General features: G+C 41.5%; 1 protein-coding gene across 3 annotated transcripts; it reads left to right on the top strand.

Moving 5' to 3' along the window:
• On the top strand, positions 1 to 27111 carry st6galnac3 (ST6 (alpha-N-acetyl-neuraminyl-2,3-beta-galactosyl-1,3)-N-acetylgalactosaminide alpha-2,6-sialyltransferase 3). 3 transcript variants are annotated; one of them, XM_046852308.1, is made up of 5 exons: positions 1 to 309; positions 6948 to 7139; positions 11654 to 12066; positions 22383 to 22490; positions 24244 to 27111. In XM_046852308.1, the coding sequence occupies exons 1-5, from the start codon at positions 292 to 294 to the stop codon at positions 24431 to 24433; spliced, it is 921 nt and encodes a 306-aa protein (XP_046708264.1). In that variant the 5' UTR covers positions 1 to 291; the 3' UTR covers positions 24434 to 27111. The 3 variants fall into 3 exon arrangements, with proteins under 3 accessions (XP_046708264.1, XP_046708267.1, XP_046708265.1); XM_046852309.1 differs by having other exon boundaries at positions 2 to 309; positions 6951 to 7139; XM_046852311.1 differs by lacking the exon at positions 6948 to 7139.

The raw sequence follows: 27111 nt of genomic DNA, 5'->3' as shown, positions 1-27111 counted from the left end.
GAGGGGCGGATCCAGCGAGAGCCAGTCCGCCAATCAGAGCAGGACGTCAAGCCTCTTTAAGAAAATCAGAAATAAAAGAGAAGCAGCCCGACGGTAAATAAATAAACAAAAAAACAGAGAGATAAGTAGGTCAATAAATAAATAATGCGCGCGCTGTATCCGCTCGGTGTCCGGCTTTCATGGCGTGAGCGGGGAGCCGCGGGAGCGCGAGAGGAGCCGTGAAGAGCCGTCACACCCCGCCACCACCACCACCGCCACCGCGGGCAACATAACGGTGCACCGCCGCGCACAATGGCCTGGATCTGCAAGGTGAGCCTAGACTTACACACACACACACACACACACACACACACTGTGCACACACGCTTTTATAGACGTGCGTCCTATCCGTTCACACCCGCACACACCGTTCTGGGGGTAAAAATGGACACTGCGCCTCTGTGTGTGTGTGTGTGTGTGTGTGTGTGTGTCCTCTACTGGACGTTTGCTTGGAGCGAAAAAGAAAAAAGCCCATCATTCATCAACATCATCATCATCATCATCATCATCATCATCTCTAACAGACTTCAGTGCAAATAAACAAACCCATGACCCGCTTTTCAACTCAAGATCTGCTCAACACTGGTTTCCGCATGCGCAGTAGTAGCGTTATAGATCCTCATCACTTTTCTTCTTCTTCTTTTTCTTCTTCGTGATATTATTATTATTATTATTATTATTATTATTATTATTATTATTATTATTATTATTGTTATTATTATTGCAACCAGTTGAAATGAAATATTACCCATGACCTGCTGGGAGTCACTGTAAAATTGTAATAATAATTGTAACCATGGCAACCATTATAATATTTCATTCTTATTTTCGAATTGTAACACGATGCAAACGCGCCCCACGGAAACGTACAACATGCACCACGTTCGTTGTGACATCGTGACACATTTATCTTATTTTTCTTGAGACCTTGAAAACACTTACAGGAAGCATCTCAAGAATTGACTTGTCAACCGCTCAAATCAGTAGAAGGGTTCCTCAAAAAGATGGCTGTACTGGATAATCAGAGCTGAGGAACCTTTCAGGGAACCCAAGGAAAATTTCTTTTTCCCAGGGAACATGGTGGCTTAGAGAAATACGCAAGTTCCTGAAAAGGTTCCTGGGTAAAAATGAACCTAATAGCTTAGCCATGTCTTTCTACTCTTTACTGTTTTTTCCCCAAGATTTCAATAATCCAAAGCTTATTCCCACCAGAGGAACCTTTCAAAGAACATGTTCAGGAATTGGATAATTCCACATATTTTCCACTGGAGGAAGCTTTTTATGAACTCAGAAACATTTCCAGAGTTGTTTTGCCAACATTTGGGTGAAGAACCCTGGAAAAACTTTTTAGCTTTACTAAAGGTGGCTGCAATTGTTACAGTCTCTGACGTGTAATACTGTATGGTATGCTGGTGTACTGGAACTCAGGAGCTTTCTTCAGGAATTCTCTAGCTTTTGGATCATTTCGTCTGGCACAACCAACAAAACAAAAAAACTTTTCAGGAACTTGAGCTATTTCCACAGGAGAAACCTTTTAAGAATGTATCTAAAAGTTAACCCTTTACTGTATTTGTTTGAGGACTTCCATATTTAAAAAGGTGTAATGACTAAAACACCAAAGGGTTGTGGGCAGATAACATGGTAATCTTTTTGAATGCTTTGATAAAGAATCTGGTGAAGGTAAGCTTGGTTAGATCATTAGGACAGGATGATAAAGAACATTGTATATTATACGTGCTGGCGTCTGTCCACGTCTCCATGCAGGTGTCTCGGGCTAAATTTAACCGGATTAATGCGGGCGAGTATTTCTCTTCTTAGCAACAACAGAAAATCTACACTGCTGTGACTCTCGGAGGAGAAGATCTCGAAACAGAGAAGTCGTTCAGTGGAGAGAATATTTCCTTAATGTGACGAATTAATCCTCTGATACCAGACGCCGTGTAGAACTTTGTTTTGAAGTGGAGATTTAATCAGGATTAACTGATCCATGACACAAGCGGTGAGGATGCAGGCTCGGGAGATCGCTCGACTTGCACCTAAATGCTGTTTCAGTAAAAAAAGGATTTTGTGTAGCGAGACATTTATATAACATTCAGTGGTGCCGCCACCACCACCATGTTTCACTACTAAGCAGCAGCGAATGGAATTCTGCTTCCATGTTGGAGTTTTGGTGCAGACCAATGGGAGGAAGGAGTGGGACATTCCTTGGTAGCTCAGTGAGGTTGTGTCTTCACTGCCAAGCTACCACTGATGGGCCCCTAAACAAGGCCCTTAAACCTCAACTGCTTATTTGTATGACGATGTAATACAATTGAAGTTGCTGCTAAGTCAGGCTCTCCAATCAGAACTGTGGATCTGTCCTTGGCCTTCATGATGCTTTTTGCTTAGAGATGTAAATATTTCTGTAGTTTTACGAACTGTTGCGTGTGGATTCTTACCCTTTAATCCCAATGAGAAAGGCTTGCTGTGAAACATGCACAGGCGACAAATGGCTATTCAATTCAATTCAATTCATTTTTATTTGTATAGCGCTTTTAACAATGAACATTGTCTCAAAGCAGCTTTACACAGATAATGTGGTGATTAAATGTAAATATGTTCTTTGTAAGTATGTTTGTCCCCGATGAGCAACTGTGGCAAGGAAAAACTCCCCGAGATGGCAAAGGAAGAAACCTTGAGAGGAACCAGACTCAAGAGGGAACCCATCCTCATCTGGGTTGCACCAAATGTCCAAGGGTTATGAAGTCATCGTGCTCGCTCCTGAGTTATTATTAGATCAGATGGAAGGCCGGTTTTCCTGAATAAACACCAGTGTTGGATGTGGACGCTGTCAGCTCCAGTGCTTATTTCAGTCCAGACTTATCGAGCAAACCAGCAATCAGCAGAGGACGAATGAACATTAGCTACCAGGCACTAAAATGTATGTCTTTGGCCACTGTAATCAGTATTCAGGGTTTTTTTCTTTTTCTTTCCAAATCCATAATCCATGCTTTTTGCTTTGTTCACGATTACTAGATTACTTAGCATAAAGCACCATAAAAGACCATGACATAACAGAAAAAGTAGGAAAAAAGCGTGGGTTATGCAAACATTTTCTGACAGATGGCTGGTTTCAGGGCCAAAACAACCAGAAAGCTCAAGCAGTGCCAAGCCAGGCGCTGGTCCAGGTGATGGCTGAGCCATGAAGCCAGAAATACACTCTAGATATTCAAACAGATATAGCATTTTCTTTCTCTCTTAACCAGGCATTTGTTGTGAGATGTTCACAATCTCTAAAATCTATTCTGAGAAGAATTAAGAACAACTTCATTGTGCTTTCATGGAGCTGATTTAAAAATCATGACCAGTAGAGACTTTTTACTATGAGATGGAAAGCAGAAGTAGGAGTAGGAGCCATCTGCTGGTCATGTTTGGAACAACATCCAGGATTTTTTCCCCCATATTGCGTAGAGTGAGGCGTAATGCAGAACATTAGCCTTAAATGTCATCCCATTTGGCATTTTCATTCAAATCCAGTTACAAGCATGTCAGAAAAAGTATAAATGTTTGACACGATGAAGCAATGACCAAAAATCACTCAGGATAAAAGGTTCTTTTAGTTAATTGTAGCTCACGTTCAGGTTCTCTAAGCGTATTTTAACGCCCCAGGCGGATCCAGACCCTCACATTTATTAGCCAAACACTCTGCGAACACGTTATGAGAGGAATTATTTACAAGAGCTCAGGTTCCTGTTCTGTATAGAGGCTTCAAGAAAGAAGAGGGAAGTGTGTGGCCTTTTTTTGTGTGAGAAAAACAAACATGGAGGACAAAATGGCACCAGAAAATCTCTAATTGTTGCGGCGAATATTTCAGTGTTGCAATCTAACAAATAATTCCATCTCGTCTATAGTTGTTTTTTTTATCACTAAGAGGTGATGTTGCACTTTGACCGACAGGTGAAACAAAAGCTACGCTTTTAACCTTTGATTAGTAACAATTTTAATAATATACAGAGACTAGCTAGCTAGCTGATATAAGCTGCTTTAATATTTTTGTCTTCATATCAGTACAAAAATGACTCGGACTGGTCCTTTTCACAGTTTTTCTTGCATTCCAATCTGACAGCCAGTGCTATTCAGTTCAGACGTTGCTGACATGTTGTTACTTCTTGAGCTTTTTACATTATTCCTCCATCTTGTCTCTCGTCCGCAAAGCTAACAGGCACGTCCTGCCAGAAAGGATAAGCCGCTGCGACGCGTGAGGTGAACACGAGGAGGAGGAGTGCACAGTAAACATTCCCCCGACTCTGTGATTATCCTGAATTGGATTTTTAACGGCTCGTTCGAGCGAGAGTGTGATTTTTTTTTTTTTTTATGCATCGCTAATGTCATTTTCATGCTGGAGAGCTCTCGGCTAACACTTTCCTCACAAGACATCCGCTATCTTACAGCCGTGCAAGCGGCTTCGGAATGAACTTTGGGAATCGTCACGTGAATGCGACGCAAAAGTCAGGTTTTTAAAGCCGTTTCGAATCTCAAGGCCTTCGAGATTCCACCCTTTTTAAGGACGTTTCTTTATTGAGATTGAGAAAATCAGAGTCAGAAATAAAAAAAAGTAAAAAGCACAAAAGCGCTTCAAGTGAAATGTTACTCCGTCAGATCCCAATTTTATCCTTGGACGCAGCATTCGTGATACGTTTTTGTGCAGCTTTCTGGCCACAAGCTTCAGAATCATGGACGTGATAACTAGGGCTGATGGTGGAGTTTGTGCTTAAAAGTCTAATTAAAAATCTATCATCCCCAGTTCATATTTTTTTTATGAGAGTTGGACTGGAGTGATTGAACTGGCTATCATGGTATGCGGGTAACACCGAAGAGTAATGCATTCATCAGGACATCAGGACATCAGGACATGGTAGAGGGAATGGATCCAAGTGCAAAGACGGACTTAAACAGCGCCAATGAAAAATATCCCTTCCAATGGTAACTCCTGAAATTTACACATCCACAAGGCAAATAGGACAAAGGTGGCAGTAATTATCATACACAGGCAAGACAACATCGGGGAACAATAGCGACCTCTAATGACCAAAATGAGGCACACTGATGATTAAACTTTTGTATAAAGTAATTAGGGGCGGAGTTAATACTTGTAGGAATTTGTGTACTAGCTGGTCATCGTTCACATTGTCAGCATTCCCAGTATTAAATCAAAAGATTTTGTATTTCTAGAAATTTCCTCTCCCATCATATTTACTTTGTGCATGTAGAAGTTCCATGGCACCATTGTCCTCCTTTTTTTTCATTCTCTCTAATCCCTCTCTCACTGAATAGGCGGTAATGGGTGAAATTGTGCAGAACGTAGGGCCTCAGCAGCGATTATCCTGACTGATAGCAGGATGATATGTCGCCTGTCTGTGAAAGCTCATTGACTCGCACTCGCCCAGATTTGACACGCCATTTCGCCGTGATCTGTAGCTTCAGATTGAAATCGAAGCCGGAGTATTTTTTTTTTCTTCTCCTTCTCTTCTCCTTCCTCTCGCTCTCCGTGCCAGGAGAAAAGGTCAGATTGACAGCACAAGGCAGATAGATGTTTTTTTTTCCCCCTCAATCTAGCAGCCTTGTTCTCTAATGACTCTTTAAGCATTTACAAGGCGTCGGCTACGGCGTTATCTATGAAAACATCACGTTTGGAAAAATATGATGAGAAGGTAACGAAGTCCCAAATGAAATTAGATGCATTGAGTAGTTCTGCCTTCTAGCTGCCATGCTACAGCTGAGAGTATCGCCTCGAATTGTGTATCATATTTAATATATCGCTGCTGAAGTTACATTACATAGCAGATTCATCTGTATTTAGAATGATTTCCATGGGTTAGAAGTGTGTGGAACATCTCCTGCTATAGAGCTATAAACCCTATTAAACACCTTTGGGGTGAATATAAACGCTGAATATGGACAGCCTCCTCACCTCACCTACATCAGTATTTGACTTTACTAATACTCTTGTAGCTGAATGAATCTCCACAGATCTCCACAAAAAACTGGTGGAACATCTTCACCAGAAGAGTGGAGCTTATTATAACAGCAAATGGAGACTAAATATTTGAATGGGGTGTTCAAAAAGATACCAGTCTTATGGTCAATTGTCCACAAACCTTTGTCCGTGTAGTGTATCAGTAAATGAATATGGTGATGTCATTAATTTTTTGTCACATTTATTACATTTCTGGACCTCTATTCACATTAGTGCAATCATTCTTCTCAGCAACACAAAACATGCCTGAAGTTTTCCTTCAGAAGTGACTCAGAACGAGACGGTGATGTAACACGGTGCAAAATATTTGCTGGTGAGCCCTAAATGGCCGAATATTTGCGCGTTGGCTTGCCGTTTGATGTGTCCCTGAGAAGCGAGACGTTTGATGTGCGAGATCTGAGACGCGTAGACGGATTCGCAGACAACCTCAGTCAAGTTCTGAGCGATTTCAACCCTGAAAATGCAAACCTGATGTGCATTCTGAAACGAGAAAGGTGCCTAAAGGTGCACCGGCCAATCAGATACAGCTGACTGCATTCGCCTCATTATTCTTTTGGAACATATCAGGGGCAGAAGTTACCCAGAATGCACTGGGATGTGATACAAACTGAAAAATAACTGGTCAAGACCAATTAAATATTTTGGCTTTCCTAATTTGCTAAAAGGTAATTTACTTGTCCTCACTAGTTAACATGTTAGCTGATGTAAAAAGGTGGTGGGATGCAACCTGAAGTGGATTATTCTTCTCATACCACAGCAGATTCCTTAAGAGTTCCTCAAGGATCTAAGAAACATCTATTTAGATCTTAGGCGCAAAAACTCCATCCAGCCGATTTCTGTGCTATTAATTGTGTTTTTATGACTCTAGCCCTAATCCTGTTCTCCTCTGCAGAAGAAGTGGGTGATAGCGAGCAGCCTGGTGTTAGCCGTGTCTCTGTTCGTGGTGCTGGTGAATTACTCGGAGAAGTCGTACTCTCAGCTACAGTTGATGCTGGGGCAAGGTTTAAGTCCCCGATGGATATTGTCATGGCAACACAAAGCACCACGAGCCCATCTGGGCTATGTCAGCGTTCCCAAGAAAGAGGTAAGAGAAGAGCTTTCGGTTTTACCTCATACTGGTCAGTTGTGAGATATTCTAACTCAAAAATTCGAGACTATATATTGACTCGAAGACATGCCCAAACCTGTCCAGAATGGAAGTGTAGCAGGTTTAGGTTAGCTTAATTAGCTTAGGTTAGCTTAGGTTGGCTTCTCATGTTTAGTTTTAACCATTGAAACTGCCACCGGACTACAAAGAAACTGTGATTTTGTGCTCTTTTTGGGCGACAAGTTTCAGAATCTTGCTGCACTCGATCCCTTTCAAACATTACAAAACTTTTATTACTTACAGAATATTTCAGATTTTTATTCAAGGTATTTTTTTGCCAGTAGGTATGTCACGGCTATGTTTTTGGACAAATCAAACTCTATCTTGTGAGACTAAACATTTAGCTAATAGTGAGAATTAGCAACTAGCCAGATTCCCAAGTGTAAAAAAACTAGCAGGAGCGTACCTTTCTGCCAACTACCATATCTACCCTCGTAGACAACTACAGTTCATTAAGGACTCGTCCGATCAGCCGCCTTTAGACCCCTGTGGACTCAATGACATCTTGCAGACAAGTCTCATTGTCTAGCTCGTATTGTCCCGAAGAAATATTGCTGCATGTTGTTTTGTCGACTGTTTTTTTAGCAATAAAAACCCATGCTCAGACTTGTTCAGACTGGATCAGGAGTGCTGTCTGGTGACACAGCAGCATTAATATCATGTTTTAGTCTCATCTCTGTGGCTCAGTAGTGTTTTTTTTTTTCTCTCCTTCAGAGCTCTGCTGATCATATTCCTAACAACATGCATGGTTGTTTTCCTCGTCTGGCTTGCTATCCATTAAATTATTCACATAAAAACATTAACAATAACGGCTCTGCATGGAGAGCTGCCAAGGTCACCAGGGAGATTATATCAGACAGATTTGTGATTCATAGCGACGTTGGGGAGCAGCGCTAATGCCCTTTAACTGCGCTCCAGGGACTTAGCACTGGAGTTAGCATTGCTTTTTGTTCCCCCTCAGGACCAAATAGAGCAGTCAGAACCCTTATTTTATTCATTTTAACCCATCGACTTGAAAGTGTTCTGACTAGACAGGAGTTGAGGAAAAAGAAAAAAAAAAAGGGGTTTCTTTGGATGACTGACACCATTTTTGCTCCTTGTTCAAGTCCGGAGTTGTTGGACCGAAACCACCTCCACAGGAACAACGCCAAGATGGCCGCTGAGATGATCGACTTTACTAGAACAATTGTACTGTACAGACAGCAACATTTAATCCTCAGAGTTGGCACAAGAACACAGCATTGATGGTTGTACATCACTGCTGTCATTACTATTTACTTATGCTAGTGTGCATTGTGTGGATTGGAATGCTGCCCTGAATTCTCCCTTAGCCCTGAATGAACGGAAAATCATTTTCTTTGCTTTTATCCTGTTCTGCCACCTCCCATCCGACTCGATGTAGTATATTCACCTGTCAGACTACATTGTTTCCGGGTAGCCAAACCCGGATCATGGGTCAACCCACGGCATCAGTTCTGTCTTGATTTATTTCCAGTTCATAGATTCGGACTTCTGCAATAAGTAGTAAGACAGACATGAGGCATGACTTATTGTACATGAACATGTGGCTTAAGGTGGTCTGGTAATTCTGGACCACCATTGTGCATCAGGTGCATTTTTTGGAATTGGACCAATAACCACAGCATGTGAGCGATTATAAAATGACACACGTGTACCTTTCAATTATTTAAGGTCCCGTCAAGTAGCTCTGATGTTCGGTAGTTTTGTAGCGTACAGGGAGTGCTTTCCATCATTAACTTCCCGCTCACCGTAGTGATGATGTTTGGACATCAAACGGCTTCGCTGTGCCAGTGGCATTTATGGAAATTGAGAAGACTCTCGGAGGGAGAATATAATTAGTGCTACAACGACAAGCTATTTTCGTTAGATGTCTGAAGATGCTTTGTTGTTTTGGTCTCCAGGCTTAAAGCGATGCACACTTTACCGTTGGTCCCTTGGTCCCTTCGTCCTGTGTTCTGAAAAAAAGATATTTTATGCTAACTCTAGTCTTTTTACGTTTTGAGTACAAGAACATTTTAATGTCTCTAGAACATAGTTTTGGTTTTGTGTTTTGCTTTGACAAGGCGGCCTCGGGACATCTGGAAGATAGTGTAAGATCTAGAATAAATCATAGTAAACATGTTTTAAAGAAAAAACCTGTCAGGGTGAAGGGGCTCGGTCTCCAGGGTAACGTGTCGTTTCGGGCTTCAGATCTGTTCTGGAACAGTAAGGTCTTGTGTGTTCCTGAAAGACAAGGTTTTTCTTTTTTGCACGGCACTTTTTAGGAGTGTCTCAGGAGCCCTTCACATCGATCCAGCCTCGAGCAGAGCGGCTTTGATTGCCCAAGATTGGTGCCAGAGTCTGAGCCGATGGGGGCTTATTATCCATTCCCTCCCAGCTTTTCCATTACTGAGGCCTGCTGTGCCCGTCTTTAGCGCCAGGACGCCGCTGGTCGATGTTGGGATCAAATTGCCTGATATTACATGATATCATGAGTGTGCCTTCAGCTGAAGCACACACTTCAGACCTTTCAGACTGTTCAGGAAGAACAATGGAATTTTATTTAAGATATAAACCGAGTTGCTGAGATGAAAAAGTTCTGTTACAGGTTCTTGTATCTCACAGTCGGAGCAGCTTATACATATATACCTAGCATCAGTTAACCCGAGGAACAGTTCGGTTTGTAGGTCCCATTGTACCTTGTGTCATGAGATGGTTTGTAAAGAGGATGACAAAGGTGCCCCCTTTCTGCTGGGAATGAAAGGGTAATTTTGCAGTTGTGGAGATCCAGACTGAGTAGAACTGAAACTATTTGTTGCCACATACTGTATTGAAGCAGACACACAGAACTGCAGAACTAGTGTTCCAATTTTATTTAGCTCTGACAAACATACAGCATGCTACAGCTTATTATTTATAAACAGCAGGAGGGAACCTATAAATAAACGAGTTGATGGAGGTCAGCGGTTTGCACGTGGTTTGCCGTCGGAATTTGTAGAATGAAAGCGATTCATCCGTCTTTTTTCTTCTCCGTGCAGCTTTTACTATAGCCCAGTGGGATTCAGCCCACGCACACATCTCTGCCTAAAGAAAGCAATGCGGCGGCACTTTAACAAGACCTCTGGACATTTCCGGTCCCTACCAGCAGAGGTCAGAGTGACCAGAGTTTTAGCACATTTTAAAAGTGACCAAAGTTTATTGTGCAATGGTAGCTTGTAAATTCTGGGATAAGAACTCATGACCTTCCAATCCATGGTTCAGTGTCCTAACTATTTACTTACCCCCTTCCTGAGTGTGCCAAGGGTGGTTTTGCATTACGGCCCCCTTTGTCCGCGTTGTTTGATGAAATCATCTTTGCATCTTAATATATCCCTTTGTAATAAACTGGATCAGGGCTTTAGAATCAGGCAGGGAAATGGTTTAGTGTCAGGTCAGATGTGAGTGTATAGAGTCTCTGGGATGATGTAGATGATGTAGCTTTTGGCAGGGCCGTGGCCGATCGATCGATGGTGCGCAGCGAGCTGTGAAGATTGGACTCAGGCTGGGAGCCGCTGTGCGTTAATGCAGGCGAGTGTTGGCAGACTGTCTGCCTCCACTAAGAGGCTTAGAAAATACAACAGGGGGTTACGTGAGAGATATGGGAAAGCAGCCTTCTGCTTTTTCACCTGGGAAAAGCTGAAAACGTCCGAGAAAGTCAGGTGTGAGATTTTTCCAGTTTCGCTTTGACCCCCATTTATTATTCGGAATTCTAACTTGTTTGGATAGATCATATTTGGTTGAACTGCCCATCTGCAACCCCGCCCTTTCAGCCTGAGACGTGATGCTCTGACAGCTTTCTGCTGCTCATCTCGGTTACTGTCAGTCAGTGGCTCTTTCCGAGCATCACCCAACCAGCCCTAATTAAAGAACGAGTCCCGTCCAGTAGCCATCAGCACTTGTTCCCTAACTTCTGCCTGCACAGACAAAGCGGAGAGATGTATTCGGTATTCAGACTCAGGATCCAATGGCTGGCAGTGTCTCAGTTGGCAGAGCCTTTTGCTGGCAGTGGCAGCGCTCTGTTTTGTCCTTGCGCTGCCGACGATTAGCTTCACTGTCTGCTGGGACAAGTGTACGTCCATACCAAAGGCTTCTTCCACTGGGGTGAACTCGACGGTTCATTTAATCAAAAACACAATCACTGACTTATAAGCGATGTTCACTCTACACACAGGGTGCACACATTCGCACACGTCTTCAGCTTCAGGAGCATGAGAGTTGACTGCCAGTAGTAGACTGGCTCTCTAACCTTCATGGAAAACTGTTAATCTACAGTGACTCTTTTTTATCACTCTGCCTGTCTCTCACAATCTCTGTCTATCTGGCTCTTTCACTGGATTTGTCTACCAGGTATTGCCCTCTCACTTCTGTCTCTTTGTCTCTCACACCAACATATTGTCTCTTTTGCCATGCAGCCGCTGAAGCTGAGCTGCGATGTCTGCAGCGTGGTGTCGAGCTCGGGCCAGATGCTGGGTCGCAACGCGGGGCCAGAGATCGATCAAGCCACCTGCGTTTGGAGGATGAACAATGCCCCAACACTGAGGTATGAGAAGGACGTAGGCAACCGCACGAACCTGCGAGTGGTCTCGCACACCAGCGTGCCGCTTCTGCTGCACAAGCCGCAGCACTTTTTCGGCCCGGCGTCCAACGGCACCGTGTACGTGGTGTGGGGGCCGCGGCGCAACATGAGCCCCGACGGAAATGGCCTCATATACAACATGCTGCGACGAGCGGCCGCCGACTTCCCCAGCGCTCGCATCTACGTCACCACCGACGAGCGCATGGACTACTGCGACGCTACGTTCAAGAGGGAGACGGGCCGGGACAGGTAGGAGCAGCAAGAGCGCAGGACAATGAAAATTGACATAAACAGAATTTATTTGATTTATTTTGATATTAATGGACCAGGACAGAACGCAATATGAGTTCAAAAGCACTGAGAGTCAAGTGCACAAGTAAATGTCTTTAACTGTGCCAGTCCCTGCCACCTCTGACTCGGTCTTCAGAGGCAGATTTGATGCAAAAAATCAAATCAGATCCCATAATGCAGCTCAGAGGTAGTCCAGGGTGTGTGAATATCAATAATATATTAACTATGGCTGCTCTTACAGCAAAAGTAAAGCTAGAGACGATCTGTTTTTGTCGTTCTCTGCAGTGGAAAGAAAGAGCATGTATCAGAGCCATACATTTGCCGCAGTGGGAAAAGTGTATGCATTTGTGTGTGTGTGTGTGTGTGTGTGTTTGAGTTTGTGAGAGCTGACACGGCCATGAGCAGGTGTGTGTAATATTGACAATAAATCAGTTGTAATAGAGCAGCCCGGTGCGTTGTGGAACAGTTGGATGCAAAGCCTCAGCTTTGGATCTCATTTTAGAATCGAAAATAAAAAGACTTCAAGCCGCCATCTGTGCGGCTCAGAAGCGCCAGCAGGGAAAACGATTGCTGTATCACCTGAAACAACGGCTGAACGGGTCAGGAGCAAATCACTTCAAGCTGTGTGATTGTTTGGAAAGCTGTGTTTCATGCTAACCAGACATGCGTGGTGGGAAAGTGTGCAAGCAACCTTCAAGGAATTGTCATCCTAAAATGTATCTAAAGGTGTGATACATACACTATATGGGAAAAAAAATTATTTCAACAACTAACCTTTCCACCCATATGTGGTTCTTCTCCAGACTGTTAGTACAAACCTGGAGGCACACAATTCTGTGGGATGTCATTGGATGCTGTAGCATGAAATTCTCCCTCCATTCAAACTAGGAGACCCAAACGTGTTCCGGCATGACAATGATAAAATAAAGATCTGCTTTTCATGTGTTGGTAGAGTGAGGATGATCTCCTGCTATAGAGCTCTAACCCTATTGAACAGTATCTACATCTCCACAAAATCTAGTGGAACACCTTCCCAGAAGAGTGGAGCTTATTTTAAGAGCCAATAAGGACTCAATGTGGAAGTGTGGGGTGTTTAAAAAGGAGTACATACCAATCTTACTGCCAGGTGTCCACAAACTTCTGCCCATATTGTGTAATCTCATTATTTAAAGAGGTGCAAATGCAATAAGATGGAGCTTTTTAAATAATAAAAACCCTGCAGTTTGAGCTGGGACACAATGCACTGTATGAATAGCTCCTTGTTGACCCTGAATGTGCACTGTGCTTCATTTACAATACAAATGCAGGATAAAAATCCTCTAAAACCTTTATTTCACCCAGAGACAGGGCAGGAACAAAATTAGAGCCGGGTAAAATAAAATTTTTGTTGAATAAATTACTGAATAAAATGCAGAGAAACACAAAGACTTTAGTAGAAAGCCAGTAGTAGGAGCCTTAATGAAAAAATGAATCTATGAACTGTGAAAAACATATAAGCCATGAGAATCTATTATGTATGTATAGAGTGTGGAAGCCAATTGGGGTCACAACAATTATTTTTTGACAAGCTATAATTTCCTCAATGTAAATAGGGATGGCACATTGCCGGGTAAAAACACTAGTATACGGGGTACATTAAAGGCTGAAAAATGGGATTTCTTTCATATGTTGCCGCGACCCTCTTGGACAAGATACAAGGTCCTTGATGTACCGCCAGCTTTAGATATCCAAATTTGGGCAATAGTGTGAAGGTCTGTTAAGTGGAACATTCCTGAATCAGTAGGATGATGCGAATTAGCATCAGAATTTAACTCTATTAGTTCTATTATTGGAGCAAATTAATATATCTGGAATTGGGTAGAAAAATGTGGTGTTTGGTTTCTAGATACAAGGGTCAAGGGTGAAGGGTTAGCAGTAAATTCTTATATACAATATAAGGCCTGAAGGACATAGATACACTGCATAGAATTTCTCAAACTAAAGGACCCAGACCTGTTTCTTACTAAAGTTGGGGTAGACGAACTTGAGTGTCCTCCACAGAGCCCTGATCTCCTCAACCCCTCTACATACCTTTGAAATAAACTGGAACTGAAGCCTCTTTGAAAAGGTAGATCGATAAAGGATTTTTGAGATACGGATAGCTAGTTTGAATCGTACTTGCCGATAACCGGTTAATCAACCGATATAAAAATGGATACTGGATTAAAAAACCCACAACATTTTAATCTAAAATATTACTGGTTTATTAAAGAAAAATGAAAATAAATGTAATATCAATTTATGTGAAATTGTAACACTTTACATTAAGATTCCATTTGAAACATTAACTAAAGTTAATAAATGCTTTAAAAGTATTGTTTATTGTTTGTTTGTTAATTTCAACATTTACTATTACATTTTTATGTTAAGTACATTTTTATTTTATCTGTTAACTTTTGTTAAATCACTATTTACTAACATGAATGAGGTGCAGCGTGCAGTCTCAGTCAAAAGAAACAGCATGCGGGGACATTGATTCGCCTCTAGAGGCCAGTCTTGTACTGTGTAATTACAGCGGAGCTTCTCAGCCGATCCAGCACAGACGTAACCCGGAAAAACTATTTTTGTCGGTAGCTGATCAACTTTCGGTGCAGATTATTTGGCAAAACCAATAAATCGGCCGAACCTTTACTCCTCGACTAATCTCATTAGTGAATTTCAAATCTCCACATCCATGCCATTAAATCTATTGGAAAGACTTTGCAGAAGAAACAGCAAATCTGAAATGGGATGTAAATTTAATGGTCAGGAGTCCAAAAATATTCCATGTATATAGTGAATTGTTAAGAGGAGCAGAACCCAGTCCGGGGTTTGGCGCATTGCTTATCCACTTCGTAGCTGATCAAAGTTTTGCGCGACTTGTCAAAACTAAGATATACTGCTGAACATACGGTGGAATATCCATTTCCATCTGGCGAGCTGTGTGTGATCCATCAGCACGGATCTGCGGGGGCAAAGTGTGAGAGACAGCCCATTAGTCTTGGTGTCAGACGTCCACATTCACATCGGGAGTAGTGGTGTTATGGATATGTGTGATGACAGGCCTAACAAAGCGGCTGATGAACGGATTTCCTCGAACTCAGCCGGGAGGTTGCGGTGCGTCGTTTTTGTTCTGGAACGTGAATAGGTTTTATGGCAACATAAAACCTCGTCTGAAAAAAAGCGGTGATATTATTCTCAGGTAGAGCGCAATAGGCTCTTGTGAAGTTCTGGCCTTGTGGATTTTCTGCAGAGACGCAGAGTTTTGATGCCTACAGCAAGTAAGGGTTGTTAAAGGAAATGGTTGTACGAAACCAAGAAAATGGATGCATTAAAAATGTATGAAGCAAAAAAAAAATAAAAAATTGTGATTGTGGGTGGAATTCTGTATGACCTTTATGACCTTGTGAAAGCAATGGCAATTGATCTCAAGCCAAGGTTTGTATCCCTTGAGCGAGATGGATGCTGTAAACAAAAAAGGCATGTGGAGTATGTGTGTGTGTGTGTGTGTGTGTGTTTGTGTGTGTGTGCATGAACCACTGTATATTTTATTTCGGACACCTCAGCCCGTCTGGGATTAGTCTAGATATTATTGTGTAAGTGAGCAGTTTGGTAATTTGTTTCCTTTTTTTGCCTGTTTGCTTGGATTTATTTAAGCAGGATGTGGAATACATTTGAGAGATGACATAATCATTCTACTGTCGTTCCTTCTCCTGCTCAAAGACAATCCACCTTTTAAACCCCGTGTGTGCTCTTTGTTCTCTCATCATTGGACCTGTCCTACCGTCTTGACTTTTCTGCAGCCTTTCTCTGTTGATTTGTAAAAAAAAATCTATGCAAAAAATTTGAGAACCTCCGGTCAGTGCAGATACGATTAGCATGCCGATGTGGTCATGTGACCCCCCCAATCACATACGCAAAGACGGGCTGCTGAAATGCCGAGATCGACCTTTGACTCGACCTCGTTCGATTAATCAGAAATTCTTTCAAGGACTTTTGACAGCTTTGCCTCGCTAAATGTCAATCTGCTGCTGCTAGCTAGCGCCTAATTAACACATGAGTCGCTTGTTCTTCATTCCACCTGGTCATGCAAGATTCATAGAACTGCAAATGAGTCGTGTGACCGCTAACCCTGTCCTCCAACTGCTAGAATAAGCAACCAGATACGACCAGTACAGGCTATTAAACCTTAATCGTTCTTTTTGCACAACTCGGATTATGGAAATTCTCTCGGTTCGGTTTCTCTGGTTATCTTTTTACCTCCTTCGTCCTCACACCTGTCTCTTGCTTTCTTTTACTCATATCTGGCACTATTTCAGTATTCCTAATGTATACATGCTGTCTCTGCTCTTGACAGTGAGAACAGATCCCTGCACCCGAGGTTTTGTTAGCACAAATGCAGCATATATAGCTGTTTGCTGTCTCCTGCAAGCCTGTGTGTGTGTGTGTGTGTGTGTGTGTGTGTGGGCAGTATGGGTAACAGTGTGTAGATAACAGTGGACAGCACTCTTAAATCACACTGTCACATTACCATGCAGCTACACGAAGACATTTGACCCCCGGACCTCCCAATGCAGTAACTCACTCCAGATATCGTAAGCTTCGCCCCAGAGCTCCGTTTCTGCTAAACCTATTTTTTTCCTGGTAAGATTAGTTGTTGCTACGTTGCAAATATGAACTAAAGGAGATCATGTGGGGGCATCTAATAATACTTAGCACTCATCCGTAAAAATGTTTGTTACATCACCAGGAACTGGCACTTTATTTGGCGATGGGATTAGGTTTGTAGTGTAGGGTTTAAATATTGAGATGGAGATGGGATTAGGTTTATAGATCGGGGGTTGTTTAGTTGGAGTTGGGAGTGGGGGGGTTAATTTTCGGCATGGAGACAGGTTTAGGTTTTTAGGAGACAGGATTAGCTTTTTTTAATAGATGGAGATCAAATTAGTTATCCGGATAAATTGTATATATTTGGCGTCTTAAGATTTTGGATTGACTCGGGTTTAGATTTGAGTTTTATTGGGGATTATGTTTCTTTTGCACTTTTCAGTAGAACCTTAAATGAACTATAGTACTTACCAAATGCCGATATGGATCTTACGAAGTGCTCCAGACCTTTTGGATTTTAGACTTAAAATGCACAAACTCTCACTGTTTTATTTGTACAGCACAGATATGAGCACAGAAAAAGTACCGTCCAGGACTCCTCTTCCTGTCAGCCTAACTGAATCAGGTGAATTTCCCACTCTGCTGAAGAGTGCACCTGCATGCCACATAATATAACATGACAAATGTAATTAGGGCATAATTAGATCAACTGACTGTTTGTCTGGAATTAATCTGGCTAAATACACACACAGAGGACCATTAGAGGCCAGCTGAAAAGAAGACACAACAAACAGGCCACAGAGAGGCCATGGGTTTACAAACCCACTCAGTCTTAATGGATTCTCTATCTCTCTCTCATTCTTATCCTCTCATCCTCTCATCCTCTCGTCCTCCGATGCGAGTCTTTGCAATTATAATGATGGTCAGACTTCATATAAACAGAGCTGCTAGTTTATTAGGCTGCTTTATATTACCTTGTAACTACATTCATTGGCAATTGTATCAGTTACATTCACCATAGGCCACTTTAATGGTATACAATTACTGACTGTGTGCACAAGCTGGGACCGAACAGCGGGTCTGTGAGTCAGGCGCTGATGAAGGATAGAGGATAATAACCACTCGACGCCTGGATAATTAACAATTACATAATTGCATTGAGGGTCAAGATAAGAGTGTGGGTTGGGCTTAAGGTTGGATTGGGTTTAGTTGGGGTTTTGGGGTTTTAAGTTGGGGTTTTGGGGTTTGACTATTTGAACTAAGAGTTTGGCTTGGGTAATTTTTAGGGTTAGGCATGGGGTTGGAAAGGAATTAGAGCTGATTTTAGGGTTTGACTTGTGGTTCATGGGAGTGGAAAGGGGATGAGGTTGAACTAATGGGTTTGACTTGGGGTTTTAGGGTTAGTCTTAGGGTTGGAAAGTGGACCAGGTTGAACTAAGGGGTTTGACTTAGTTTTTTATTGGTAGACATAAGGTTGAAAAAGAAATAGAGTTGATCTAAGGGGTAGACTTAGGGGTTTAGAGTTAGTCTTAGGGTTGGAAAGTGGACCAGGTTGAACTAAGGGGTTTGACTTAGTTTTTTATTGGTAGACATAAGGTTGAAAAAGAAATAGAGTTGATCTAAGGGTTAGACTTGGGGGTTTAGGGTTAGACCTGGGGTTGTGAGGGGTTAGAGTTGAACTAAGCACTTGACTTGTGGTTTTAGGGTTAGTCTTGAGGTTGGAAAAGATATAGAGTTAATCTAGGGGTTTGACTTGGTGTTTTAGGGTTGTACTCTGAGTTGGAAGGGGATTAGGGGTTGAGTTTAGGGTTGGAGTCTTGTATAGGAGTCTGGTTTAGCTGAAAGTAGAATAGAATAAATGAAAACCACCAAAAAGCTTAGTAGTGGTCCATTAATGGAAACATGGTACCAGGGGGAACAGGTACATTGTGCTGAGCACCAAATAAGCGATCGCAGCGCTGTAAGTAAAGGGTGGGCGAATATGTCTTTTATGCGTGCCATTCATTTTGTTAATTGAGGTTTTAAAGTTTATTACCCCAGCTTTGCTCGCTGGTTTCTCTTCCTCGCTGTCCTCCCCAGAGTTTATAACCCTGTCCTTGCCACTGATTATGTGGGTGATATGACTAATACGGTTTCCCATCACGGATTTAATGCCTGGAATTTTATGAAAGTGATTTGTGTCGCTGTCAAATTGTTCTACCGGGCTGTATGAGACCAGAGTACTGCTGAGTTCTCAATTCTGATTGGCCAGAAGTCATGTTTCTTTAAAAAAAACAGAGCTCTGAAAAGTGCAGCTTTAAATCGGATAATATAGTCATTGGGTGTCATATGGTGCATTTTTTTCCAGTGTCAGCTGTATTTATTTTTTTTCTTCGAGAAATGAGGAGACGAACATTTGTAGCTGCTTGAGTGTTTACAGATATTTTTTTCATATGTTGATGTTAAAACGTGTTAGTTATCCAGTTAAAATTTGGCCTAATCTATATTTATCTCTAACTGATATTTCACACTGCACTGAAAGGTTAATGATCATGAGATGCCTAGTTTTTGTTTGTTCCTTAATTATAATTCAGTGTAATCCTCTCATTTTTGGATTCAGTCTCATCTCAGGTTTGTCGGTATCCAGCGTATTTTTAGCAACGGTTACAGTAAAGCTGGCTCAGTAATCATCAGCCGTGGCCCTTCATTAACCTCGGGATATTCAGCTGTTTTGTATTCTTCCTCCGGTGCGGCATGATGATGGAGGGCTTGTAGTCGTGCAGGGGGGAAAAGCTGAAAAGGAGCAGCCTGCTCGTAATGCATTTTAAAAAGCTCCATCATTTATATGCAATTTTTTTTTTTTTGGGGTAGTCAGCGTGTTTTGAAGGAGGCATTACTCAAAAAAAAAGAGGTCATGGGAGGAGACAACAAATGATTCTGCAATTTCACTTGAAAAAAAGGAAAAAAAATTCAACAATTTCATGATCATCCTGGACTTCGGAATACGAAATATTACATCATGTCCTATTTGAATAGAGATAATAACAGTTCAGCCAAATGTCATATATATAAAAGTATTGAGACACCTGAGCACAAGATTGGTATGCAAATGTTTTCCGTTCCACATTGAAACCCCTTTTGCTCTAATAATAACTACTGTTCTACTACTACTGTTCTGGGAAGATGTTCCAGTAGATTTTGTAAAGATTTTTAGATTTCATTGAGCCACAAGGGTGTTAGGTACTGATGTAGGTGAAGGAGGCCATTCAGTGTAAACAATTCCTCCTCCTCCTCGCCCTATTTGCTCATCTGATTGCTACCTGTGTGCACCTCTTTTGTGTTAGTCAATTCTTTTGCTGGAATTTTTGTGACATCTTATTGTGTTTGCCAGATTGTTAAATTCGGAGTTTTGAGAGTTTTTAAAAAAGTATAACTTTTTTTCCAGTTATTTGAGATCACATATACAAGGGCAAAATAAGTGGGCGATATATATATATATATATATATATATATATATATATATATATATATATATATTTTTTTTACTTTTAGTCCTGTAGTTCTAGTTCTCATATAAAAGACAAGCAAAAAAACAAGTGCATGTGTGTATGAGAGAAAAAAAAAGCCTTATTTTGAACATTGTAAGCCCATACTCCTCTGTTTGAGAGATCCCAGTCCATATTTATTGTATCAGTTTCATAATGATATCGATCGGCATGACGTGATAGCTGACATTTCAAAGATTGTATTGGAAAAACAGCAAACGTGGAGAAATAAGCTGGAATCAGTTTTCCTGAACAAACGAGCTTAAAACGATAGCATCATGTAGATGCTTTTCGCCCTCAATTATACATATCTCACTGTAGAGCTACAGATAAACATCGGCCCGGTGTAAAAACAGCCTGATTATTTTCTTGATGGTCTGAGGTAAAAAAAAATACATAGTGGACATGAAGACAATAAAAAATTATTCGGACAGACCTTGGGGAATGAGTGCACAATCAGACGGCCTTAAGCGTAATCAGAACTGTGGACGTCCCCCTTTTTTCACATTCAAGTTTCCACCGCAATACAAGCGAAAATAATTAGAGGAATGGCCTGATAGAAGACCTTTAAATCGTTCATGAGGATATAATTATCCTTTCTTTTTCCAAATAGCACCGTGTCCTTTCTTATAATCCGAAGAAGGACGCAGTTCGGTGATCGTGAAGGCGGTCGAGGTGGAGAAAGTAAGCGCTAGCGTTCGAGCAGTCTTGCCGAACATACTGTAAAGACAGCGTGGTATTTCGGTGTTTGTACGAGACAGACAAATCTGTCCAAATCTAGCTGTAGGCATTACGGTGCATAAGTCGCTCCTGGATGTAATAAAGAATGTTTGGAACTCAATTTCCCGTCTGTTGAAGTCCATAAGACGGCTGTTTGAGAAGATAAAGATAATATTATAATTCAAAGGAAACACAAAGGTTTAAGGCTTCGCCTACCACGGATGAATGGGTCTCCGAGGAAACGAGGGCACACAGGAAAGATTTAGGTACAAAAAAAGATGATGGTTAGATATAATAATTCTCTTTTTGTACCCTTTGTAGCCCTCTTATTAACGGAACAAAGAATGTATGATCGTATGTATTGCGAATCAAGGCTATTGTGTTGGGCGCTTATTTCAGTATCAGTATGTATTATAAACATTAAAACTGGTAGTGTTCTCCTCATAGCATGTTGAAGCATAGATAATAAATGGCCTGGTTTATTTTAAGCAATACAGACAGTAAGGAACAATAGTTTCTCCCTGATGAGAGTAAGACCCTGCAGAAATCCAGCAGGTACAGAGGTTTAGCCTTCCCCTTTCTAAAAATCAATGCTTTTAAACAGGCATGGTTAAAAAATGGGCCATTAAAAAGGCATCGTGTTTCCTCAGGCATGGCTTTCACGTCCTACAATGCCTGCTCCAACAATGCCCAGATAGCAGTTTAGTGAGCTGGACTGAGGGACGGAAACAGCACGAGCAGAAAGGTGTTCTGCACTAAAGAACTGCAGAATGGATTGAGGTTCTCAATGCTACCCCCCCTTTCCAACCCCCAAACCCGAAAGTAAGCACTGCTCCGTCTAAATGATTGGCAGCTCAGGTTCAGGACGCTAAGCATGGTTTATGCTATCCAAGGTTGAGAGGACTATGAACGCTCGGGCCGAACCGAAATGATCTATGTTGTGTCGCTTTTGGCTGTGGAGCATAGCAGGGAAAAAGCAGCGTGTGAAGCATCGAACTCCGGTGCATTATTTACTTTGAGCATGGCTGTAGCTGTCAGAGTTCATTTCTCAACTGCTGTTTATTTCCGAGCCGGGAAGCCGAGAGGGCGTTCTGCTAGCGGCTGTCTCCATCATTCTCATTCGCCCGGAAGCATCAAATCCAAGCGTGTACCTGCAGAGCACGAAATTCTGAGATGCTGATTCAAAATATTTAAACATGAATCTAATATAATAATTGTATGTTTAAGTAATAAGCGAGCACTCGTGTCATTACTCTAAAATAGGATTGAAATCTAAACTGTGGCTCCATCGTTCAGGACCACGTGCCTCGTCTGGTGACTTTCATTTCACTGAACATGATTTAATGTGCGTGATAGGAATCTCAACAACGTGATCTTTTTTTAAGAAGATTTCTTTTTTGGCAGGATTACATCGGGGTCGTACCTGAGCACCGGGTGGTTCACCCTCATCTTAGCCATGGACATGTGCAAGGAGATCCGCGTGTATGGAATGATCAACAACACCTATTGCAAGTGAGTTCCAGCCTTTTCAAAGAATGCTATACAGATTATTACTAATCAGATATACAGAATTTCAGGTGTTTGAGTTATTGATCAATAGATTAGGACCATTCAAAATTGTGCTAAACATAAAGAAGAAAATGATGGACCCTCAAGTCTGGCTTCATGGCCCCCCCCTGAGAACTTTGACACCAACTGGGGTGGACCACTGCCGTTAAAAAGATTCTTCAAGAGAGAATTATTGGTCTTTATTCAGAGTAAAGGTCCAGGGTAAATCATGTCTATCTGTGAGATACACTTGTTTTAGGCCAACAGAGCAAGCTTAGTTCTGTATCTATAATCTGTATGTTGGGTTTGTATTCTTTTGGTAGCGTAAACTACAGAAATATCCTCTCACCTTAACAAGACACACCAAGAGTCATTAAATGCAGGCTTGGATGATACAAAACCCTCAAGCTACCAGCAAGTGAAGGGGAAAATGAGTTACAGTTTATGCAGATAATAAAGCAAACACTGGATAAATATTTATTTTCTATATGGCCAGTAAAACTTAGGTTTATTTTCTGCACTTTCCTGCCTGTAGCAAGTTCCCCTGTTGACCGTCCTGGAGGAATTATTTTCCCTGCTCTTGTTTTCCTCCCGCTTTCGCTACATCTGTTTACTGCCAAACGCTGTATGTAAAATGCCACAGTCTCTGACCTAGTTATGTCTAGTGATATGAAATCGATCTTATTTTACCACCACATTTCTGCAGTTTTAACAAGCTGTCGTGCTTCACCTGACCCTGTTAGTCAGCAGCGAGGTTTCATAATTCCCTGGGCCGGTCGTCTCGTTGCAAACTACTCCAGGTCTGAAAAAGCCTTAAAGTATAGTATATTTGTAATTAGCCATTCATTATACATTTTCCACCTGCTCCGAAACAACCAGCCAATTTCAGTGTATAGCTGATCTCTTCTCGCCCGCCACAAAAGGGGATGAACAGTGGGTCGCTGCAAAGCCATTTCCATTTCCATGTAAGACCATGCCAGAGGAGGGTATCTGGTTTAAAATGATCTGCTCAGCTGTCGTACCCATTGACCCTAAATGGTTATACCGTAATTGAAATCCAACAGTTGCTTCAGAGTGGTGCAGGGGGAGCGAGATTGAAATAATTCATAACTTTGCAGGAACTGGCACGCTTGCCAAGGTGAACGAAAAACAGAACAGAAGAGTCAAAAGTGTACCATAACTCGGAAATACAGAAGAGTTTAATGCTGAATTCTTTGTATTCAAGTACCAAAGAAAGGTTTCCTCTGATTTTGGTAGACGTGCCAGTGTGAGACGCTGAGACTTCCCCTTAAGCTAATATATTCAAATAAGCTTGAGTGAGACAATTGTCTATTAGCCTTATATCTCTGATGCAAACCTAAAGAAACACTGGCTCATCTACCAAAATCAGAGGAAACCTTTCTTTGGAAGTAGTAGCTCACTGGTTAAGGCATTTGACTTTGGACTAGAAGGTTATGAGTTCAAATCCCAGCATCACAAAACAAAAAAGCTGCCACTATAGCATTAGTGTTAGAACTCCTTTGGTTCCTTTGTAGCAGGTGCAGTTTTATCTGCCAGCTCCAGGTGGATGTAGGTTTTTTCATTCCAACTAGGCATCCAGTGTAGCCCTTTTGCAGAAAGACTATACACCCCTGCCTTTTAGGTTTACAAAGTCATTCATGATACAATTCAAGAACAGTTTAAATCTAAACCATTTTTCTTGTTCATTTGCTTTTAGATCTGAAGGCTACAGGAAAGTACCATATCATTACTATGAAGCCGGAAGCCGTGATGAGTGTGCCGAGTACATCCTGCATGAGAGTGCCCCCTATGGTGGTCACCGCTTCATAACGGAGAAGGCGGTTTTCGCCAAGTGGGCTAAGAAACACCCAATCAAGTTTTTCCACCCCGAATGGCAGCTGTCATGACTAACACAGGACAATGGCTCCCCTTGAGCCCAGAGGCCTGATTGATATAAACACTCCTTCTCCTAATGCACATAAAGGCAGCCATGAATGGGCCAGAACGATCATCTCAACCCATCTTGATTACACAATGGCCACAGCTTGAGTCTATTAGGTTATCAGAGAAAAGAGGAGAGACTTGATTGTACGTTTATGGTGGTGGGACACTGCATGCTTTTAAGGACAAACAGTTGAAATAACAAAATTCATTACAACATAAAGGTTTTCAAAATATTTCTGCACAAAAGAAGAATTTATTGAAGGTGTACAAGAAAACAATGTAGCCAGAGACGAAGGAGCATATTTACAACAACAAACAACGGCATTGTCTTGCACTGTAGCTTTACTGTGTATACATTCACAACAAGAGTTCTTAACCCTTTTCCCAGTGCGATTTGTTATTTGGAGTTAAAAATGTCATTACCCACACCCCCCTGTAAAGGTGACTCAGCATTTTTACCCTAGTGCAGCCATCTTACTCTGCTGTGGTACAACAAAAGAGCCTGTTCTGCAATTAATCAACATTACAACATTAGGTTTGGCGATGGTGCCATCAGTAGACTTCAGTAGCATTCACCAATCAAAATAAATTTACTTACCATTCTGATGACCCTCCCAGGGGCTACGCTGTAATTGTAATTGTAATTGTTAATGCAATTCCCCAGGTTAAGAACCTTTAATATAAGAAAAAGAAAAGCAAAAAACACAAGGCACAGGATTACGGTAATTAAACAAGAAGATCAGGAGTCCCAGTTCCTAAGTAAGCTCTTGACAATTTGTTATTTGCTTAGATTTATTCAGCATTACAAGGATGTCAGCTTTTTGTGCACTCTTTGGATAGAACTATTTAAAACAGAACCCTTATTTTTTCCTAAAAGATAAAGAAAAAGTGAAAATACATGCTTCATGAAAACATAGTTCTCAAGGTTTCTTCTACTGTCTTAGCATCAACCCTTATATTTACTCCTCAACTGGTTCCTCCGGTTTGGCCTCTCTGGGGACCCCTGAAGTTCCTTTGCACATTGAACGTTCCCTACTTTACCAGTTATCCAATTGAGAACGTTCTGAACCTTGGTCGAAACCTAGAAACCCTTTACCATCCTAATTGAATAGAGGGTCTTGTCATAGGACGAGTAATATGTAGAGCTCCATAAGAAGGTTGTTAGAGTTTGTTGTGCATGTTGCTTATAAATCAACCAACAAACCCCCTCGGAAAACCCCCAACAATGACGAAAATCCCTTGTAGGTTTTAATGCAATGCGTGGATTTCCTAAAACTTTCATGTAAAAAATAAAAATGCAAATTACGAGCCCTAATGATCAAACCGAGCAGAATTCCACCTGGCTGCTCGAAAAGATATTAGCCTACCATGCCAGGTTTTAGCTAAGTGTTAGTGGTAGCATTTGCATAGATAAATTATTAATAAGTTAACATCTGTGCTGTGAAATGAGAGATGGGGAAGCGAATGTGGGCAGCTAAGTGTGTTAAAAACAGTGAATATGTACAGCTTCATGGTGCCATGGCTAGAGAGGCATTGTCGATGGGTCTGGTATGAATATTATTTCTTTTCTTTACTTCTATAATTATTGGCAACCTGGATAATAATCAGCCACTCACCCAGGGATACTGTATGCTGTATTACCGGAGGTCAACAACAATCTGTATTATTTTTTTCCCTGAATGCTTTCTTTTCTCTTTTTCCTCATATCTGCAGTCCAGGGAATCTGGGAACGGTTAAATCTAACAAAAGAGATTTTTAGATTGAGAACAATGATTGTACTTTTCAAGGAGATTTTTATGCAACCAGTCATTCAAAGTAGTTCAAAGTAGTTCCAGAGTTGCGAGAAGCTCATGTTCAAAAAGTTTACTGTGAACCAACTGTGAACCCCTCAAACTCTTCAACCTCTTCTTGTCGAGAAGCATTGTACAAGTTTTCTTTTTTTCTTTAATCTTTACAGACTGTTATTGTCAAATCTGGCAGGTGTCCCCTTCTTGAATTTATACAGGCAGTGTTTTTTTTTCCTGTGTCACCATGACTCAACACCTTGCCACAGCAAAAGGATGCAGCTGACTAGCGTTAATTGGAGCACTGAATCCGGGCCGATAAGACTCTCAAAAAGCAAAGCAAAAGGCACAAAAAGGATGGGATGTTGTCTTGTTGCTCGCTTTTCCACCCATTCGTCTGAGCTAAACTGCAGAACAGGAAATTGGATTTCTTTATATGCTATGATCATTATCATAATGGAGTTTCCGAACTCTAGAGAAAACACAACATTCGTTTAGGCATTTTTTGGGCAGTTTGTTTTCTTTACGTATGATTTATTTCTGATTCTATGTTAAGGTAGATTTCTCACTGCTTTTAATACCTAGAGTGAAACCATCATCATCGATTTATCAGCTACACCTACTGTACTGGACACTCTGTAGGTCTGTAATGACTGACTGTCCATCAGTGGAAATGGAACACTGCAGGAACAGATGTTGTTCGGTTGGTGGTTGATTTTTATAACAATAGTGACTCACATTGTTAGTGGGTATGAGTTTGGTGTGTGTGGGGGGGCTTGTTTTGCATGCTTGTACATCAGCACTGTTGGATATTTGGAATTCTAAATACCTCCATAAATCATGCTCAGAAACTGGCA

The sequence above is a fragment of the Silurus meridionalis genome, chromosome 6 (assembly GCF_014805685.1).
Source record: "Silurus meridionalis isolate SWU-2019-XX chromosome 6, ASM1480568v1, whole genome shotgun sequence".
NCBI classification, from domain to species: domain Eukaryota; kingdom Metazoa; phylum Chordata; class Actinopteri; order Siluriformes; family Siluridae; genus Silurus; species Silurus meridionalis.
This window is presented reverse-complemented; position numbering and strand designations above follow the sequence as displayed.

Coding starts and splice junctions, on each gene's coding strand:
- st6galnac3 (XM_046852308.1), top strand. Junction 12,067..22,382: donor AGGGAGACGGGCCGGGACAG/GTAGGAGCAGCA, acceptor CTTTTTTGGCAG/GATTACATCGGGGTCGTACC. Junction 22,491..24,243: donor ATCAACAACACCTATTGCAA/GTGAGTTCCAGC, acceptor ATTTGCTTTTAG/ATCTGAAGGCTACAGGAAAG.